At 45.1% G+C, this 22,297-nt stretch overlaps 1 protein-coding gene across 1 annotated transcript; it reads right to left on the bottom strand.

The window, feature by feature from the left end:
• Positions 1 to 6,111: 6,111 nt before the first annotated feature.
• Positions 6,112 to 20,177, bottom strand: alp3 (alkaline phosphatase 3). The gene is made up of 11 exons (XM_061046153.1): positions 19,897 to 20,177; positions 17,686 to 17,802; positions 17,122 to 17,237; positions 16,386 to 16,560; positions 14,052 to 14,224; positions 13,813 to 13,953; positions 12,264 to 12,333; positions 11,524 to 11,658; positions 10,071 to 10,262; positions 7,668 to 7,784; positions 6,112 to 6,713 (listed from the first exon to the last, which is right to left on the bottom strand). Exons 1-11 carry the CDS (start codon positions 19,964 to 19,966, stop codon positions 6,421 to 6,423), a joined length of 1,599 nt encoding a protein of 532 aa, XP_060902136.1. The 5' UTR covers positions 19,967 to 20,177; the 3' UTR covers positions 6,112 to 6,420.
• Between the last annotated feature and the right edge of the window lie 2,120 nt (positions 20,178 to 22,297).

The following is a 22,297-nucleotide window of genomic DNA, read 5'->3' as shown; positions in this document are numbered from 1 at the left end:
GTACAGCCCTGTGAGCGCTCTTGTGGTCGCCCAGATCGGCTGTTAATGATTGGAGGGTGATACTGATACAAAAATCCCACGCTTAACTGCTTATATACACCAAGGGCGAGTTTCCGCCTCCTTGTGCCGTTTCCCCCAGCTAGGTAGAAGCGGAATGAGATGTGATTGGCTGGTGTCACCTTACATGGGACACAGGGAGAAGGGAGGAGTCAGAGCGGTTCGCACATAAGAAGAGCGAGTTGTCAAATGGTTGCATTTCAGCTCATCAGTTGGCATAATGAGAAATGAGGCACATGCTGCATATTTCAACAGGTCTAAAGGGAAAATGGCTGAGTTGACGACAGCCTGGAGCAGGTAATGATTATAGCAGAGCAGCTTGTGCAGAGGTTCAGTATTAATGTGTGTTTTCCTCTCGCGAATAATGAAACAATCCGGGAGAAGAAAAAAAAAAGGTCGAGTCAGACCTTTAAATGCCCGCGGCCTTTTAACACGGCGATGAGCGGCGAAGCAGTAATAGAAGCATCCAATCATGGAGAAGCACATGTGAGCAAAGTGACATTTTTCACATGCAGTCTGACACGTTTCATGACTTCAGACCCAGTATCTTGCGCTCACACTGGCTGCTGGCTCATTACGACTAACAGCGTCTGTAAAAGAATACGTTTTAACATTCTGTCTTCATGCATGCTCGATCAAAGTGACCTCTCACAGCTCATGTGCTTACGGCCTAAATTAATTTAAAAAAAAAGAAAAAAGAAAGGTCTATTGTGAGACCTAATCGTGGCCTCTTTGTCAGCGGCCCACTCTTGTCTCCATCAGGTCGCGCTGAAGCATTTTTATTCTCCTCTTCCCTCTCTTAACGCCCACCAGGGCTCTAAACATAGGCCCGCAGAGCCGCTGACCCACGCAGCTGCTCTCCCATTGCACTTATCATCTGTTTCCCCGGAGATGCGCATTTTCCATTCATCCCTATAAGAACAGCATGTTTGGCGTATAGGTGCTCAGCGCGTGCTTGGATTTTTAAGACTCTCTGAACCACATTCACATATTTGCCACACACACACACACACACACACAAAAAAAAAATCTAAATTCTCATTAGATTTGATCCTAAGAGAATAGACTGAATATATATCTGCTTTTAATCAGAAATGTGTGTTTTGTGGAGAATTCAATCCGCTCATGGGGGAACAAATGGTACCCTAACTTTAGTGTCTCCTCTCTCTGAATATTTCCCCGAATCGTCATTATGCATATGTGGGAGCTGGTTACATTTCAGCACGTGTTCATTGCAGTTAAGGGATTAGACGGAGAATTTCCACTCATGAAACCAACGAGATGTGTAAAGTTATACAACCTGAAGATGGTAATTCGACATTAGTGCAACACGATTAAATAAGAGAATCTGCATAGACTCTCCAGCGCGTGTTGCATGCAAGTAATTGTGCGTGATTTAGGCGTGAAGGGACAGGATGGAAAGCCGCAGGTGCCACAGGTGTTTGTTTTTTGTAACACAGTGAATGCATCCTTAATGCACAATAAGTGATCTGAACTACATTACAGTAGACAGTCTGCAGGTTAATGTGAGACACAAAATGAGACAGCTTGAAGACAAACCGAGGGAAATGTGCAGCATTGCTCATCACACATTCAACACGTGGGAGGACACGCAGGGTTATTTTTGCTCATGTAATGTGCCACAGTCTGTGATTTTTACAGTGAGAAGCCCAGCAGACTGTAATCTTCTGTACTTCCTCTCTTCCTGCAGTGCGCACTCAGCTCCGATTTCATAACACAACAAAGTTGCGGCAAAGCCACAGCTCATGCAGCCTGATCATCAGCCCTCTCTGTGTGCCAAATGGTGCTTTGTCCGGTGCTCTAGCGCCACCGAAAGGAAGCCTGTGGTACAGGCAGCAGTGGGAGCTGCTGGACTGCGGAGAGCCTGTTGCCTGTGTGTGACTGCAGAGCTGAGAGCGCGTAGATGTGCTGGGAATACACGAGGAGATGGCGATATTTCAAATTCAAGGCAGAATGTTAAAAAGCTGCATACGTTCATGTCTCCTGCTGAGTGCTAGACAAAGGTTTAGAAAAAGTGCATTTTTACATAAAACATAATATTCCTCCTGTAAAGTCTAAATCATCATCAAATACTCAGATCCTTACATAATCTCATAAATGCTCTAAATGTCATGCATGCAGCAGAGTGAGGCTGGGATGATGCTGTTTTGGTTTTGTTGTAGTTTTTGTGTATGTGTTTGTTCTCATTCCCCCTCACCTGTCTGTTCTCGTTCTCCTGCAGGTATGTGAGTGGCAGGGGGTGTGGCTGGCTTCTCCCCTCAGGCTCACCTGGCTCCACTCACCTCGTCCACCTGACAATAACAGCCTGGTCCTCTTCACTCCACCACTCTGCGGGATGATTCTGTCTAGTGCTCTAGTACTCTCTTTTAGGGCATCTTGTAGTGACTTTTCTCATTATGTTGAGGTTCCTTTGTGGCATTTTTGTCCTTACCTGTGTTTGTTCTTGTGCTCAGGTATTCTGGTATGAGTTCTTGAAGTATTGCCAAAAAGTTTATTTTTTTCAAACTCCACGCAGTCCATCCTTGAATCCAAGTGGATGCTTTTTGGAGATGGTAAATGATAAACATACTGCACTAATGTTCTCCTCTAGTCTTCTGACCACTCAAAGTGTTCATACACTGATTGCAGAGGACGCTGGGTAGCAATGTGGGGTCCAAGGTCTTGCCGAAGGAAACTTTGACATGTGGACTTCAGGAACTGAGGGATTGAAACACCAACCCTCCGATGAAGAGACAAACCACAGAGTGACAGCCGCCACAAAGCATTCCCTTTGGGGATCATGAGATCTTATATTCACAAGTATGAGACAACATGATGCCTACAAAGAGCCACCGCTTTCACTGGCACAAATCACCTGTCATGAAGCCCACAAACTTCAGAGCCAGACCTCTGTGCCAAGGGAGTGAGAGTGCACACAGACCAAGTGCTGGATCAGGTGAGGCAGAACCGTCTGGTGATGCAAACAGTCAAGCAAAGCCGACGCCAGCAATGAGACTGAAGGTGCTTGTCCTTCATATCTGTCCCAGAGTTTCTGTCTGTGCTGACACTGCAGACGAGATGCAGATCTGAATCAAGATCATGCAGACTCATCTTCTCAGAAGAAGAGGCTTTCTGAGCAGAAAATAAGCATCAGTATCCAGTGGCAGGAGGAGATGTTCTGTCCCTTCAGGACTCAAAAGAAGAGCCAGCGGGTTCTGAGGGGGACGCAGAGCGCGGTGAGAAAAAGCCGGAGAGCCGTGATGGACGGGAGGATTCTTAAGGAACGGGAGGTAATGAAAAACGACGCAAGTCCAGGTAAGTTTCAGAACACTTACAAAGTTTGAAAACGTTTTTTTAATCAGAACTTTTTTAACCAAGACATTTAGGGATCTGGACCGAGTCAAGACCAAGACATTTAGGGATCAGGACCCAGTGAAGACCAAGACATTTAGGGATCAGGACCCAGTCAAGACCAAGACATTTAGGGATCCGGGCTGAGTCAAGACCAAAACATTTAGGGATGGGGACCGAGACAAGACCAAGAAAGAGGCAGCACAAGTCCAGATACACTTGTTTTTATGTCTTGAAATAAGATGTTTATCTGGATTTATCAAGTGAACGAGGATTATAATAAATGAAAAGAGATATTTGTGACTATAAATCAGATGAACATGTCGTTAAGATTTGAGTTTTCGCAGATGCGTCTCCTCCTCTTGTCTCCACCCACTCCCGTTTGTGTGGGGAAGGTGTGTCACTAATTTAGACTGTAACACCGGGAAGGCTGGGACCGGTCTTCATACCAAGACTGATCTCGATTACTACAACACTACAGTGTAGATGTTTGTCAGGAGTCTCAAAACCCGCCTCAGCTCCAGCTCTCAGCCTGTCGTTAGGTTGACTGAAAGTTAGACTGAGACAGCATTTCCAGCATGGAGACCGCCATCGATGGGACTCCAGCGCCCCCTGCAGGAACAGAAGTCGGACGCCACTCAGGCTTTGTCCATTCATATTTTTGGTGTCTCAAAGTACTGAGGACCGTGGAATGATGACAAGGACCCAGAGTGCTGCTTCCTCCGTAACCCTGAGTATGTCTCTTAATAGCAGAAAAAGACACTCACGCTGTGGAGCTTCACTCCGCCGTCCAACATATCAATGAGTCTTGACTGACTGTGTGTAAAAGACGAGAACGGTCTGATGGCCTCCGGCTCGTCCTAATGAGTACAAGAAGCGTCTGAATCAGGTTTAATAAGGTCCAAACCCCAACAGATGTCCAAAATAATTACCACAATCTGTCACGAGGAGATAAAAATAGGTGATCTTTAAATATTTTGCATTATTAATGGAGTGCTGTAGAAATGTCATCAAACCTCAATTAGCTCTGCGGATATGGAAAAAAAAAAAAAGGATCAAAGAATGAAGAGTCTCTACGGCACTCATGTTGTACCTCAGGTGAGAGAGTAGTACCCTTTTTATAACCTGAAACCTGATTGGCTGCATGTGATTAAATTGTAATGACCACTAGAATTTAAAGATGAATCTATAAATCTACAAACTGGGACTGATGGAGCGTCTCAGATTATAACTCGTCATGTGTAGACGCAGACTCAGAAGCCTGGGGGAAGAGATGAATGTTAGCGACCTAATATGATGCACGCTTACTTCAAAATATCTTAAAAACGCGGATGAATTATGCATCTCAACACTTGCCCACATCTCACATCATAAACACAAACATAGATTAAAGGAGCAGTTCCGCAACTTGAGGAAACTCAGACTCCTGAGAGTGAGATGTTAGACTGATACGGCTTTAATGTTTGTACACTAGATATGACGCTTCAGCCCACAGGACAGACGGACGGACAAACGGACGGACCGATGGAAAGATGGATACTTTCTTCATCCCGAGGGAAATTCAAAGCATCCAGAAGCCGCTTACAGGACACACATGACATGAAACATTTAACGCCCGCTTGCCCCCCTCCCTGTATGTCTATACAGGGAGGGGGGGGCAAGCCAAGATTCAAAGCAACCCCTACAGAGATGCAAATAAAAAGTTAAACCTATATCAGGAACATTCACATAACCTGTGCAGGAACAAGAAAAGAAACCTAGGGGGCGCCGGTAGCCTATCAGTTAGTACGCGTAACCTTGTGTACAGAGGCTTGGTCCTCGAAAGAGCAGATGGACCGGGGTTCAAATCCGACCTGTGGCTACTTTCCTGCATGCCTCTCCCTGGTTTCTGAATCTAGCCACTGTCCTGTCACTAAAATAAAAACATAAAAAGACTCAAAAAATCAGACCTGTACACATAAGAGTCGACCTTCAGCTGCACAGCAGAATTTATGCTGCAGGTACAGCAGAGTCTGAAAGGAGGCAGGGCATCTTTTGAAGGAGTCTGTGCAAACTTTAGAGGTGCAATTTTGCATTTATATATTATTTGTCAAGATTAACATTAAAGTGTCCAACTGGAGGCTGTCACACATGAAATATCTAGATATCTAGATACTTTCAGGAGGACTGCTCAGGATATTCTTGAGCGTGGTGAGCTGTGTCTGACCACGCTCCTCCCTGGAAGGACTTGGGTGTCTCGGGCTTTCTTGCTCCATGTCCTATTGTTTACGGTGAGAAGGCAGACTCAGAGGGCAGAACAAACACCTAGCTGTGGGAGTGTCACCCACCTGGGGGAGGGGTTACTGCCCTTTGTGATGTGGGAAAAATCTCCAAACGGCCTGTTTGAGCACACATTTTCTGAAAAGTGGAGCAGACAAAAGACTGGACAAAAGGATGGACTTTTCTCATCATTGGGGGGTTTGTAAACAGACTAGAGACACATATTAGAGTTAGAGAAACATGGTGAAGAGGATTTTTGTATAATATGAATCAAATATTTAAATAAATTTATCAGATGGGCTCAAAGTATCCTGTGGAGTTTCATATTTGTGAAGATGCGTTTTGAAGAATCAAAGATTTTAGATGTTGTGAAGATCAATAAATTTAAACATATGATGTTAAAGCACCAGTAGATGTGTTTATGTTGATAAAGTGACAAACCCATTGTTGGATAAAAGCTTTATTGGTATGACACCAGGAATCGTCCGCCTGCCAAAGTGAAAACACATTTACACTGGATGGTTCTTATTATGTTCATATGTCTCTTAAAGGCTGTTTGTCCTCTCCGCTGTAGAGCTGATGGTGCATTCATGTTGTGTTTTTGTAAATAAGATGTTTTGCTAGAGGCAGCACAGCCCTGGTCGGCTTCATCCGCCCTGCTGAGGTGTCTCAGCCCTCTTCCCTTAATGACCCTGACCTCCCTGATTTGGCAAGTTGAGTGAGATCGTTGGCGGTCGGGTAGGAAAAGGGATCTTACATCAGCAGGGTAAGTGTTAGCAACACACTGAGGAGGCCACCAAGCAGAGCAGCTGAGCTACGAGCCACCGCCCCGGCTCCGTTTAGGTCATGGCCGACGGTTGATTGGCAGTGCCTCATGTCGGCGCCCACACAGGCGGCGTAGCCCATGGCGTGGGCGATGTAGTTCTGCTCGTTGACGCCCTGGAAGAGGTGGGCCATGGGTCCCCGGGCGAGCACAGCTACATCTTCTCCGCTGTGGGTGGTCGACTCTGTGGGGGCGGCAGACAACTGGACGTAGTCTTTAGATTCTGGAAAACAGAGTAGGATAAATAAGTATGATACATGGACGTATTGTCAGTGATGTCATCCGTTGAAGCCCAAGGATGGCGGTCGACATTCTGTCTTTTCCTTATTTCACGTGCAGTTTTTTACAGATAAAGTAAAGAGATATAGAGGCTGATACCGCTTTTTGAACCGGCATGTAAACATTTCTATTTCTGTCTATTTAATTTGGGACCTACTGGAAGTTTCAGGACTTTAAAAGCCTCAAGTGGCCACTGAAGGAACTGCAGTACTTTGGACTTATATAGTCCTCTGACTGGATTTTACTGTTCTGGTTGACGCAGGACGTTTCTGGGCGGAGCTGGTGTGTTTCCTCCAGCCAATGACAGCGCAGCAGGTGAGTTTAGGAGAGGATACAATTCAGAGATTGGACGATTCAAACCGGTGAATATGACGGACGTGGACGTAACAGCAAAGAAGAGTAAATATAATCACAGTGAGGAGAAACACCAAGTGGATAAAGCTCGTTCTAAAACGAGGGTGAACCTTGTGTTATCTTTTACCCGTGGACGTGGAGTTGTTCTGCTTCCTGTTGGACAGGCAGGTGACAAACACCGGCGGTTAGCTTATGCTAGTGTATGTTAGCTTGCAGTGTAGGTACAAGCAGTAAACGTACACGCTACATCCTGCAGGGGGCGGGGCTTCTGGGGGCGATGAGCCCAGGAGGAGGGGCACAGTTTGAATGTTTACAAACATTTCTACTGACTCCGCCTTTAAATCTTTCTCTTTTTGGTTTATAAATCAGAAGAGTGGAAATGAAATCCAAACAAATGCCAGAGAACGAGAAAGATCAACGAATCATATCAGAGGGAAAGGTTAGACTGTATTACAAACATGGATCGAATCGAAATGAAAAAGGAAGTAACCATGTTTACTTCGTTTAGGTTATGTCTACAGGGTCCTGTGAGGGAAACACTTACTAGTGTTGACATTGCGGATGTCTGGACGAGTCCCGTTTCGGATTTTGTGCCCTGGTCCGTTTCCGTACATCAGTGTTGTGTACGGCAAAAAGTCTGTTCCCCACAACGGAGATTTACCTGAAAGAAAAATACAGGCCGACTATCAGACACTGCATTTAGTTTTCCTGCTTCATTTATTGACACACACACAGACACACACACACAGACAGACACACACACAAAGACAGACAGACACACTCTCATGAGGGAGGGTCTCTGGATCCTCGGGGTGTTGCAGGAGGTCTACAGCTTGTTGAGTATCTCTGTGTTTCTCTCCAGATGAGCCATTAGCCTGGCATGCCACCTCCCTGATGAAGAGCTCAGAGTTTCACAAGCACATTAATCACTGCTGTACCGCTGGGACGAGGAGGAGGAGGGGGGGAGGAGGAGGAGGAGGAGGAGGAGGAGGAGGAGGGGGGGGAGGGGGGAGGAGGAGGAGGAGGAAGAGGGGGGGTAAAATAAGGATAGGACAAGACAGAGAGAGTAGAAAGGTGGAAACACAGGATGTAACACAAAGGCTCGATCGATACAGCGAATGATACAGATTAATTCGCTGGCTGAATCTTTCAAAGTGAGAGAATCATTTAGATTTCCATTTATAAACACAAACCATACAAGCAACAAATCTGATTTTATACGTCTGTGCTGAATCTACACAGCTACGCCACACGTGTGCGTTGGTGCGTCTGCATAGCTCTTCAATACTCCGACTAAAACACTTGTTGACGCTGCAGTTTTTTATGGCGTTTTCACATGAGGCACGATTGTTCCCCCCTCCTCTCTCCCCCCGCTGGTCTGCGTTCACATCAGTAACATTGTTCTGTACCCGGGTACACCTGCATATGTACACAGTCCGATCCAGCAGGGGGCAGTATGCACGTAGTCGGTTTGCAAGAAGCAGAAAGAGGAAAAAAGTAACCATGGCAACCACCGTGCAGCTCAGAGGATGAAACGGGCCCGTGTTGTGCGGATATGACGGTTTTTGAAACACCAGGAGACGTTTAGAAGTACGTCCACTTCCTCGTTTGAGCACGGTTGTGTTCACATCTTCCTCGGACTGTACTTGAGTACGGGTACGGTACCAGAGTCCTGCAAGTTTGTGTTCACACTGATCAAATGAACCAGACTTTGGGGTCAGGTCTAGTGGGATCTGGGTCAGTGTCCACAGTGTGAAACCACTCTTAGTTACTTCGCCAGTTTCTGGTTCCTCCACATTCTCTGTTTGTTTTTTTACAGGAAACCATGGGGACGGAAACCGAGCGTATTGATGATTAATATTAAGCAGCAGTTGAAGTAGAAAAGAGAGGAGATGAAATGTAAGACCACTGAATCAGCTGAGTCAGATGTTGTGAATGCAGGAAATACGATACTACTCAGGGGACCAATCACAGGGCTTGTAGTCTGCGTTGGTTCGATGCATGGTCACATTTTTAAGGAGTCACACGTCAAGGTACGTAGGTAAGACTCTGCGTAGGTTCAGGGCTAAGCAAGCTTACGGCGTACGCTTCAAGGCAGAAGTTTAAATCAGGCTTTAGAGTATTCATTTATGTAATATGAGCCATGTTAGGGATATTATGGATTATTTCAGTCCCATGTCAGATGGAAAGTTTCAGAAGGGTCCAAAACTACAGCACACAGCTCAGTGTGCAACCAGTAAGTCACTGAGTAACCCCTCCTGTCCCTGCAGCTGGTTCATCTCAGGTCTGAAGCCCTCAGGTAAAGGACGGGGAACAGTGAGTGAGATGAGACGGAGAGCTGAAGGAACAAAAGTAAAGGAGTAAGTCAGGTCTATAAAGGGACGATCCAAAGGGAGATTAACAGGCAGGGGAGATCGACAGAGCGAGGAGGACTTCGAGAGAATAATGAAAGAGAGGGAGGGGGGAGAGAGAGGTGTCGGTGTTGATGGTCAGAGATGGGCAGCAGGAGGAGAAAACGAGGAGGAATCGAGGGACTGAAATAGAAAGGCGAGGGGGAGAGAGGCTGCAGTTATACGTGTTTACCCGGGCTGTAATTGCAGAGGAGAGAAAGCAGGGAAATGTCAAGCTGCTGGCGGAAGACGAACACTGAAGCAGAGAGAGGGCAGGCATGACACACACACACACACACACACACACACACACACACACACACACACACACACACACACACACACACACACACACACACACACACACACACACACACACACACACACACACACACACACACACACAGGAACAGACAAAAACACACCTGGAGGTGCGAAAGAAAATCATTGTGCCTCAAAAGGAGTTTGTCTGCAGGTTCAAATCAAATTAGACATTTCTGATATCGAACACTTTTTTGAGGGATCTTACTCCGTACAGGAAGTGATGTCATAATTACCCAGAATGCTCTGCCCTCTAAATGGGAATCCATTGAGGGTAAAAGGGTGCGAGTGGTCAGCCATCACTATGGTGAGAGTTTCCTGCTCCTTGGTGAGTTCGAGGCCTTTGGCGATGGCGTTGTCCAATGCAACCGTCTCGTGGAGCGCCATGTACGCTCTGCCATCGTGATGAGCCTGGTCAATACGGCCACCTGACCACAGAGAGAGGGAGAGGGGGGGGGGTTAATGAGGAGAGATGATCAAGTAATGGTTTCTGATGGTTCTTGGAACAATAAGGGAGGGATGACAACTGATCTTTAAGATGGAGTCAGCAGCTTCTTCCTTCAAAATAAAATACAGACTTATGTAGGGACCTTCAAAATAAAATACTTAGTAAAGTAAAGCTGCTCCATCGTCCCTTCTGGGCCTCCGTACATGTGTGGTGGTGACTGTGTCTGCAGAGACTCTGTCCTCTGACTGGATTTTACTGTTCTGGTTTGTTCTGGTTGACAAAGGACGTTTCTGGGCGGAGCTGGTGTGTTTCCTCCAGCCAATGACAGCGCAGCAGGTGAGTTTAGGAGAGGATACAATTCAGTTTAAATGTTTACAAACATTTCTACTGACTCCATCTTTATTTTTAAGGACGTTCTTTAAATGTTTTGAAGAAAGTTTCGTTCAAATCAACTCTCCGATCTCTGTGTTTTTAATTAGACAAAAACATTTTCACTAAATACTGAACATGACAAAGAGACCTGAGCCTCAGTCTTCAAATGCTCTTACAAAGATTAGCATTTCAGATAAAACTCACTTCTGCAGAGATCCTCAGTCTTGCTGCAGGATTCATCTTGTATATCTCTGCTCCTGGCCTCTCTATCCCCGTATTGGGAAGTGAAGTAGACTTTGGGTTATTACGTTGTGAGCTGTCAGTGATTGGGTGCACCATATGCTTGCGTCTATTTATACATTTGCCTGTTATTTTAAAAGTCATTGTGAAGACACTCAGTAGTGCCGTGAAGTCCCCCGACGGCTGCCTCAGATTAAAGGAGAGATGGATGAGGCGGCCGAGCAAACACACTGCGGCAAACTCATTGAGCAGTATGCGGAATCAATGTCAAATAAGTGGATCCACTGCAGCTACACACTGCTCCACAACGTGCTGTGCTGTTGAATGCTGTTTCTACAGCACACACCATGATGATTAACTCCAAGAAAAACCTCAATATCAGTGCTGCATGGCGTTATAGACGCTCTTACTAACTTTGTAAAGACCAACAATCACCAGTGTGTTCATTTAATTACCACTTGGGACCACATCAACAGAATCAATGCTTCCATTGATCCAGTGTGACCTGCCACGTGTTTTTCCACCTATTTTTAGAAGAAGCACCACCTCTCAGGAGATTTCATTACCCAACCTTTGTCTGATTAGGTGAGGGGGAGTGTGAGGAAGGTGGGCCAAGCTGTTTTCCTCACCCTCCACTAATAGGAAGAAGCCTTTAGGGTTTTTCTGGAGGATGCGGATGGCCTTTTCTGTAGTCTCAACGATGGATGGGTCCATTCTTGGATCCCTCTCCGCCTCGTAGCGCAGATCACCCGGTTCAAACAGAGCTGGGGATAGAAAAGATGCAAAAATCATTTTATTTTCCGATGTAGGGATACAGTCATCAGTTTCATCCGCCTACAGTGGATGTGAAGCAGAAGAGGGGAAGTCCAATCCTCCTCCTCCTACTACTAAAGCTATTTTCTGCACACGAGCGATTCAAGTCTCTGTACGCTCTGTAGCATCAGGGAGCACAAAGTCCAAAAGAAGGACTCGTTACATTTCCTTTAACCCGTCACACATGACGAGAAAGACACAGATTTGACAGATATAATGATACTGTAAATGAAGCCTGCTGTGCATCAAACAACAAGTGAAACATCACATACAGGAAATACTGGAGCATTTAGAAACAAACTATTAAAGAGCCTAAACCTACATGTTGGATTTATAAAGCGTGTTGACGTAAACCAAACTGTTTTCCTGACCACAGATTTGACAAGCAGCCTCAGCTGTAGGTCAAGAACAGCAGCTGAAGGAAAACCTGAGAAGAGTTTGAAGGACTGACATCACAGGTAAAAAAGAGACGAGTAAGCAGAACCAAGGCTGAGCTCTGGGAGAGCGTTACCTTCATGATTCTCTCTGAGGAGAAGAAGAAGCGCAAAACACTCACCCATGAGGTAGTCCGTAGTTTCAGGGTCGACAGCATCGAAATCGTTTTTATTCCACACGTAGCGGGCGACCTGTGTGACACCCAGCACATACAGATTTACACACTGAGTGGGAGGAAGGGGGTCAAGTGTTTGCTTACTGTATGAGTCACTTTCTGTTTTGCTCTGTTTTCCTCGATTATGTTCAGTTCAGTCAAGAAAAATGTGTTTTTACAATCATTTATATTTGACGTTATGGCTCTGCTCTGGGATCTCCTGCCCGTCTACGTGCTTAGGCTACGTGGAGAGCATGAGGAAGGAGCAGCACGCATTCCTTTACTTCCAGTTCATATGTGGAAAGACTAAGGCGAGGAGAGAGAGGCAGCGATAACCCAAACAGAGCAGCATGACATTAAGTCAGAACGCATTAAGGAGGAGCTGGGGTGGAGGAGCGGCATGCAGAGAGAGCAGCTTAAATAAGGCGGCATGAGTGCAATTAGCCAATAGGATGTTTTGAATCAAATCAGCTGGCCATCAGCTAATGAGGGCTTACATGAGATCAGCTGTTCTCAAAAACAGTGGCATGAACAATTCTGAGCTCCACAGTTCCTTTCATTTAAAAACTGTAGCTCTTTAGAGAGAGCGATGTTGACACTCAAGTCTTGGGATTTAAAAGTGAAACATTTGTTTTCAGTATGAAATCAAATACCGTTTACTTATCATCCTGCATGAATTCCCCCCATGGGCACATGTTGGAGGATCACTTTGTCATTATTAGGTCTCAAGGGGATGTTGTCCTGTGTGAGTATGGCTCAATGTTACCACCGTGTGTTGTTAATTTAGGATTGGGATCCGGCCAGCTTGAGCAGCGAGGTGACAAAGCTCTCAAAGTAGGCTGCAGCAAAAGCAAAGCTTTTACTCTGCGTGTAGTTAGTAGTTTCACACATTGCTGCGGTTGCAATTTTGCAACCTACGTTTTAGCTCACACTCCACCCTGAAGAAGCTGCTCTACTTAAAGGTCACATACCGTATTCTGTAAAATCCACTTCACCATGTTTCTCTAACTCTAATATGTGTCTCTAGTCCGTCTACAAACCCCCCAATGATGAGAAAAGTCCATCCTCTTTTGCCTGCTCCACTTTTCAGAAAATGGAAACATGCAGGCCGTTTGGAGATTTTCCCTTCATGACATCACAAAGGAAAGTAACCCCTCCCCCAGGTGGGTGACACTCCCACAGCTAGGTGTTTGTTCTGCCCTCTGAGTCTGCCTTCTCACCGTAAACAATAGGACATGGAGCGAGAAAGACCGAGACACCCAAGTCCTTTCAGAGAGGGGTGTGGTCAGACACAGCTCATTTACATTTAAAGGTACAGACACAGAAACAGCCTGTTCTGATCAGGGCTGAAATAGAGGGGTTTATAGACATGATCAAATACAGGATCAGAGTGGATTTAGAACACAAAACTTCACACACATGTTTTGAGGAGCTCTGAGACTTATTTAAACTTGTTGAAGAGGAGGAGAATATGTGTCCTTTCAGAGCGTTTCCTCTGCTCCGACAGAAGAGTTACCTTTTCTCGCTTCATGTTCTTCCACTCTTCAATGAGGTTGCGTCCATCTCTTCTTTTGCCCCTGGAGGAGAAATCTGCAGGGTATTCTGGGTCCTTGGTGTACCGAGGGGTCATGTACTTTCTACCCCCGCCAATGATCACCTGGAAACCCACACAGTGGCACACACAAGGATATTTAAATATGATGTCATCGTTTTAAAACTGTATGTGTGGAGGGCATTTGTTTTGAAGGACCTCACATCTATGTCTGTGTTGTTGAGGAGCTGGGAGGAGATGTCAGTGCAGCCATCCTTCTTGGCACCTGCAGGCACGTCGGCGTCACTGTACCACTTCCTGCTGGCGCTGTGGGCGTAGCTGGTTGCGGGGGTGGCGTGTTGCACCCGTGTGGTCGTCACAATGCCGACAGACTTGCCTGCAAGATTGTTTCATGTCAGGCTTAATGTGTTGTAGAAATGCATAATGCTATATGTACTTAAGCCTGTGATTGGCTGTCGTGCAGGAAGCAACAGGCTGCAACGATTTTCACTGTTTGTCTCACAATTCTACAAACATTTTAATTAAGTACGTTGATATTCAAACTCAATCAGGTATTTTTTGTCTGCACAGTATGAATTTAAATTCTCAGCTATTTGTGCATCCTGTTATACAAATATTTAATATTACGTCCCACCATAAATAAGAAATCACACTTTATGTTGACAATTTGAGAACATCGTCTTTGCCATTGGACCTTTAAAGGAGCAATATGTAACTCTGACACCTAGTGTTTAAAATTGGTACTGCAGTCTGAATTAAAAACATCATAGAGAGCTGTTTCCCCCCCCCCCCCCCCCCCCCTCCTCTCTAGAGTCGATGCTCACACAGGTTGCCATGTGGTGGACACTGAAGCTTCAGTGTTTATCCAGCTCTGCATCGGTCTGTAAACCTTTCTGTGTTCTAACCTCTCTCCATTTTTCAAAATCATCTCCAATATTGATCCTAGTTTGAGCACGTTTCTGCTCGTGGAGTTTATTAGAAACATGCAGAGGCTTTTTAGGTCGGGTACAATCACTTCTATCGCTGCAACACCTGTTGGTTTGACCTGATAACTGGTCTCATATCTGGCAAACCGAGGGGCGTCCAAAACGGCCGTGTGGGGGTGCCTTAAAACCGCCTACCTTCTCTGGTCCAAACAGATCCAGAGCATTCAGGAGCAGAATCTAAAGTTAGAAGGAGGACATACTGGCTGCTGCATTGTTGTCAGAGAAGCCAGCACTTCAACATAGCATGTTTCTTTAATGTCTGATCATATAGTAAACTCACTTTATCATTTCACTCACTACACATCTCACTGATTGGACCTTTAATGACGTGTGTGTTTTATTTGATCAAAGACTAAAAAAAAAATTGTGTTATGTAACCCACATTAACACACCTGATTGTCAGTTCTCAAAGTGCTTTACTGGGGTCAGGGCTCATGTGTTGTGTCACAGAAACATGATAAGCGGGGAGGTGTTCCCCTGTGCAGCACATTATCCTGCAGTGTAACCTGCAGCCTGCGCGGGCTGCTGGTGCTCTCAGCTCCCCGGTGGCTGCTGTAATATCGCTCAGACGAGACTCCGCTGCTCGCAGCAGAGCGCTCAGCTGTAAAATCAGGGTTTTGCAGAGGCTGTATGAAACTCGAGGGATTTTCTTTTGTCGAGAGCCTGAGTGAAACTGTGATGCTGCAGGGCAGAGTGAGGTATCAGCCTGCTAGCTGACATCGAGTCACAGAATCCCATTTGTTGCTCGGATTGAAGACGTCCACCATTATTTTCCCTTCAGTTTTATTCTGTGCTGCCATTGGTCAGAAATTAAACATTTGGAGTCGAATAAGAGTCTCTTTCTACTGCAGACAGTTATTAAGAGAGTCATTCATCTGCACCTCTCTCTCTCTCTTGTCCTCTCGCACCCTCACCCTTTTTCTCTGGAAGATGCCGCCTCTCCTTTATTTCACTTCAGAATCTTGTTTGAAAAACTTTCACCAATAAGAGGATCAGTAATAAGATCATAGTTCATTCATTAACAGTGATTCAATCTCTAAGCCTGCAGACTTGTTTACACATTACACCCTGTAACAGGCTGTAGTACAAAGGTTACCATGGTTACCATAATTATAGTGCTTTTAAAAAAAAAAGACAAGGGCACATAAAGAAGTTTAATTGTATTATTGTATCCTTGAATTAATTTGTCTGTGTTTTATTTTAATTATGTGAGGAGTTTCTCTCTTTTATGACGTCTCTTGGGTGTCTGAAGTTTTATTTTTGATGTATTTTTAAAAACGATCAGGGGACAGGCATTGCAAATGAGCCATAAAGCTATAAATGCTGACCTATTTGTTTTTTTGAACCAGGCTGTAAACATGTTCATCTCAGCTGTAAAAACAGGCTTTTTAGAATGGGTGTGTATGTGACTTCCTGTGCTTCTGCAGCCAGCCTCTAGTGGACACTCGAGGAACTGCAGGATTTTAAACTTCATCACCAGCTTCATATTTCAACACCGGAGGTTGCTGCTTGGATTCAGCAGAGCGTGTTTGTGTCGTGTGGTGGTCTTACCAGCGTCTTTGGCCCACTTCAGGATGGACGTGACCTCGTTGCCCTTCTGAGTCTTGCAGATGCCGTTGCGAGCCGCAGCGTTCACACCGATGACGTTCAGGTTGGTTTTCACTCCACACAGGTACGCTGTGGCTGTGGCTGCGCTGTCTGCGATCTGGAAGTCCACACTGTAGGTCTGCACACGTGTGTGCATGTGGGGGGTTATTACAACTATATCCTGCAACTGCAGCACTACCGGTTCGACTTTAGTGCATGAAATGAAGCCACTTCCTACTCTTTTTTGCTCGCCATAAGGGTGTTGTATGGAGGATAAAAGTTAGGACCCATACCAGGACTGACAGGGACCCTAAAATATTCAAACCTCAGTTCATTCTTTTTCAAATATGAAATTATATTCATGTTTCATGGGGCCCCTGATCCCTGCTAGCCATTATATTCATTTATATAAAGACAAATGTTTCGGACTCAGTACCTAATCGGCCATCTTGGATAGTTTAATCATGCTTGGTCCTTTTAAAGTCATGCCTTCTTCCTTAAGACCCCTCCACCCCCACCCAACAGGGAAAACCCACAATTCAGGAGGATTACACCTTTCTAAATCCAAACTTTATAAACATGCTTTTTTGTCAGTGAGTAACATGTACATGTTCATCAGGATATTATTATCGCACCAGGTGTCCCATCCCTGTGTTCAGGTAACTGTCTTGGTATCCTCCGTAGTGTGTGAGCGTGTTACCTTTGCTAGTCCCACGTGAGGGAAGGTGTCCATGGTCATCACTGTCTCCTCTCCTGTCTGGTTCTGAAGCTGTCCCTTGAGGATACGAGCCGCTGTGTAGGTCGTGATTCCCATACCTGATGCACACAACACAACACAACATAACACACACACACACACACACACACACACACACACACACACACACACACACACACACACACACACACACACACACACACACACACACACACACACACACACACACACACACACACACACACACACACACACACACACACACACACACACACACACACACGCACTACTTTTAGCCTCTACTCTTACGTCATGTGTATCTGCAGAGGGGTCTCGATGCAAACATCAAAGTCTCATTGTGCTTTGCTCCTTTCTTTTTCTTGTGATTTCTTTTGTGCTGCACTTTGATGAATCAGACGGGAAACGGGGGAGAAAAGCCCTAATTATACCTAACCAGGTCAGAGCCGAATTCCTGCCTCTTAGCCTTTCAGACACTCCAGACCGGAGTGTCATTAGGGGGAGATGTTGACCAGTTGTGTAACCTACCATCGCCGAGGAAAAACAGGATGTTCTTGGCCACATTGGTGTTGAGTTTACGGTCCAACGCTGACTGCAGAGTCTGTCGGGCCTGAGACCTCCAGAACTCGGGGTTCTCCTCCTCAACTATGGACACACAGATCACATCAGGTATGGTGGAACATCTTTGTATGATCGGTGAAAAAAAAGCTATATTTATGCCGTTTGTTTTCTCTAAACGTCAGGACAAGTCAAACACGTCTTTGGTGAAACAGTGAGTGTCGATTGAAACGTGCAGATTAAAGCACAGCTAAAGCTTTTAGTACATCATGTATCCGAGTGCAGGTGTGAGATCTCTTTGAACACGCTCGGTGCATCCTGCAGAGATCAGTGTGAGCAGCATCAACATCAACACACTGCTCTTTGGTGGGGCCTTTTGGGACTGTGTGTGTGTGTGTGTGTGTGTGTGTGTGTGTGTGTGTGTGTGTGTGTGTATGTTTGTTTGTTTGCCAAGCCTCTTTCACATGCTCTCTTATCTGCTCCAGCTGATCATCGTCTCTGTGCTGTAACAGCCAGTTTGATACAGCAGTCCACTTCAACGCTGATAGCAGCCGGTTGCATAACTTTGCAAGAACTGAGTGTGCTGCTTTGAAAAAGTTTGCAGGCAAAACAAATGCAAAGTGTGCAATAGGTGTGAAGTTCTGTAAAGGATGACGCTGGAGTTATGAAGAAGAGAGGAACCTGAAGTGAGGGCGAAAGACAGAGAGGAGAGCGTCCGCCTTGAATGAGCTGTGATTATTTTAAAAACAGAAACTGTCAGAAAAGTCTGACTGAATTAAAAGATCATGATTTCATAGTTAAGTTTTTATCTTAATTTTAGTTTGGGTTTGAAGGACTGGAAGTTATCTTTTGTTCTTCTTTACTTTTATAGTTTGTTTATTTCAGTGTTTAGAATTCACTTCCTGTTTTATTTTGCAATAATCCCTTGTGTTGCTTTAATCCCCGATATAAATTTCTACTACTTCCTGGATCCATATATTCCTGTTGCTCGTTTCCCTGTGTGAGCATCTCCCTAGTTTAGTCTTTTGTGTTTCCTGTTTTATTTTGTAGTTCTCGCCCCCAGTGTTTCCCGTCTTGTCTCACTTCCTCTCTTTGTCAGTTCATACATCTGTAAAAACAGGCTTTTTAGAATGGGTGTGTATGTGACTTCCTGTGCTTCTGCAGCCAGCCTCTAGTGGACAATCGAGGAACTGCAGGATTTTACACTTCAGCATCAACACTGGAGGTTACTGCTTGGTTTGTAACACTCTTTTAACAGCTCTACTAAAAAAGTTTATTGGGGAGCTAATTCAGAACTCTGCAGCTGCATGTTCATTAAAGGGGACATATTGTGAAAAATCCACTTCTACAGTGTTTCTGAACATTTATTTGGGTAACCTGAGTGTCTACTGACCCACAAAATGTGAAATAAACCCATCCAGTCCTTTATTTGTGGTCTGCATAAGTCTTACAACACAGAGAAATATGCTCTCCTTGTGATGTCACAGTGGGATTCTGATAAAAAATCCCCTCCCCTCCCCTCCCCTGGTATCTCTACCCATGGACTCCACCCCCAGCATAGAGCAAAGCTTTTGCGCAGGTACGCCATTTTTATTCTCGCTACAGAAGAGTGATGTCTACCTGGAAAACTCAGGGGGGGCTCATTGCATTTAAAGAGACACACACACCAAAACGGAGCGTTCTGAGAGAGCTGGTTTAGCACAGATGTTTCATTTAGACCACAGGAGACTTTTTGAAGGGGGATCATATGTCCTTTTTAACAAATAAATACAAGAGAGAGAGACAGAGCATTCCTCCTTTTTTTTCAGCGCCTTGGCTGTGAGGAACGTAAAACACATCAAATAAAAAGTTAAGGTGAGTAACCTGCAGCGCGCTGTCATGGTTCCAGAGGATTCACAAGTGCCGTCCCATTCCTATTTAAACTTTTCAAGCCCTCGCAGCCTCATGCACTCAGTCACTTTCCAGGTGACATCAACAAAGTCTCTAAGGGTTCAGGATTTAGGGATTAAGGATTTGGGTTCAGGGAGGATTTAGTGACACTTGAGGAGTATTTCCTAAGAAAGCGAACATCAGATAGAAGCATTGATTCTATCGGAGCTCTACGTTTAAAAGCTTAGTCAAGTCAAAGGATGTTGCATTCAGCATAACGGAACAAAAGAAAGTGAAGAGTTTCATCTTTACCTTTGGCGTGACACGATCCAAACGCCACCAGCACAAGTAGAGCCGAGATCGCCGCTCTTTTCACTTCCATGATACTGTGTGTTCAGGCTGGAGTTATGCTCCTCTAACCTTCCTGAAGATCAACTCATAGTGCTTGTCTGCGATCACAGCAGCTGCTAATCATCTTTTACTGCACGCCATAAATACACGATGACCCGCAGGCCTTTAGGAGACGACCTGCACCTGAACAGGTAGCAAAACTATGGAGCCAAGTGTGAAGATGAAATATAGCTGAAACAAATAATAAAGACCTGAGAGTGTGAAAATGTTCAGTAAACAATGATGGACAAACAGGTTAAATCTCAGAGATTAATTATTGACAGTTTATTTCAGGGGATTATTTATGATGCTGTGCTAAAGATCAAGTGTGTGCACATGTGCGTGTGTCTTCTAATCATAACTGGAGTGTATCTGTCTGATAATGCAGCAGGGGACTCCGTTATGTAAGGGAGCCAGACAGAGTCCACGGGGACGGAGCTGAAAGGCACAAACACTGCGCCTTCATGAAGACGTTCAAGAGGAAACTGTTTCCGTACCCGGAGTCATCTTGTCTCTTTTTTTAATCGATTGTCCAAGCTGTCTCCGTCACCGTGACAACGTGGGAGGGAGAAGAGGCAGCAGCGAGTTTTTCTTTTCATTCAACTGGTCCCGTTCATCACACTGATAACGACACGTTTCTAATTTGATCACCTCGTGTTCCCGATAAGTTCACTGATTAGATCTGCTGATGTGGCGTGGAACATGAAGTCGAGGACTTTTATCTTTTGTTCGCGCAGACTGAGTTTTAAAACATGATTCATCAGGGTGAAACAGCAGGTCAGATGTCAAAGTGGGGGGTCGCCAGGGGGACATGGACTATTAGGGCTGCGGAGGGCAGAGAGAGGAAATGGAATGAAAATAAAACACTTAAAGGTCCAATCAGTGACATGTGTAGTGAGTGAAATGATAAAGTGAGCTTACTATATGATCAGACATTAATGAAACATGCTATGTTGAAGTGCTGGCTTCTCTGACAACAATGCAGCAGCCAGTATGTCCTCCTTCTAACTTTAGATTCTGGTCCTGAATGCTCTGGATTTGTTTGGACCAGAGAAGGTAGGCGGTTTTAAGACACCCCCACACGACCGTTTTGGACGCCCCTCGGTTTGCCAGATATGAGAGCAGTTATCAGGTCACACCAACAGGTGTTGCAGTGTCTGAAAGAATTAGATCTCAGATACAAGCGGCTGAAACGAGTTTCCACTGGAGGGCGTCTGGGCTCAGCCTTAGAGAGAGGGGGAGGAACTCTGACATTCTGGAGGAGCTCGGAGTAGAGACGCTACTCCTTCGCATTGAAAGGAGTCAGTTGAGGTGGTTTTGTGTGTGCGTGTGTGTGTTTGAGTGTCTATATACTTTAGTATCACGTGGTTCAGATCTGCTGCTGCCATGGATGCTGGGGTCAGATCAAAGAGGTTTAGGGTGCTGAGAAAAACTCAGGAGAGGAGGAGAGGCAGCTAGAGAGAGAGAAAGAGAGAGAGAGCCTCTCGGTGGAAATCCTGTTACATGTTGTTCCTGCTCTCAGGATTGTTGATTTAAAGCTCCAAAGTTAAAATGTTTAGCAATCGCAACAATTAAGACATAAGATTTCTCAAACATTTTACAAAGTTTAAAATAAATGAATAAAGGACATCTTCTTCTTTGGTTTCCCCCGGAGGTCAGAGAAAGGTTTGAGAGACATCAGAAATGCTGCTAACGTCATATGAGGGGAAAAGGTCAAAGCAATCAAGTCCTGGTTTAGAGCCTGCACCATAGGCCTGCACACACGGCTGATTGGTCCAGAGCATAGCAGATGGCTCAGCCCGATGTGTGTGGTGGCTGAATGAAGAAAAACAGCGGTATAATATATATATATATATAATATATATAATATATAATAATGGAGACAATTAGGATTGTTAATTTAGACACTTTTTTCATGTGGGTCCTTGGGGGGGGGGCTCAGCTTTCCTCACATATGTATGAGAGAGGTGTTCCAAGGGAATAAAGGTAGGGAACCGTCGTTAAAGATGATGGACGTCCAGGATGTCATGACGACTACAGTAACTAAACGTTGGGAGCATTTACAGTGCAATGGCTCCCTCTAGTGGAGATGTCAGACATGCAACATCAGCTCTGGAACATAGAGGTGGACAGTGTGACGAACAAAACCCTGAACCCTATGACTTTATATTTTTGATTATCCTTCAGGTGCATTATTACACCCATAACTAATCCTTTCATGTTCAGAATTAGAGGAGGGATTGATGTAACCCTGCAGACATGGCAAGTAAAAAATGCTATTCTTGATTACATTAATAATATCCTCAAATGCTTCTTTTTACAT

The sequence above is a fragment of the Labrus mixtus genome, chromosome 9 (genome assembly GCF_963584025.1).
Source record: "Labrus mixtus chromosome 9, fLabMix1.1, whole genome shotgun sequence".
NCBI classification, from domain to species: domain Eukaryota; kingdom Metazoa; phylum Chordata; class Actinopteri; order Labriformes; family Labridae; genus Labrus; species Labrus mixtus.
Note: the sequence above shows the minus strand (reverse complement) of the source record. Positions and strands in the feature narration are given on the sequence as shown.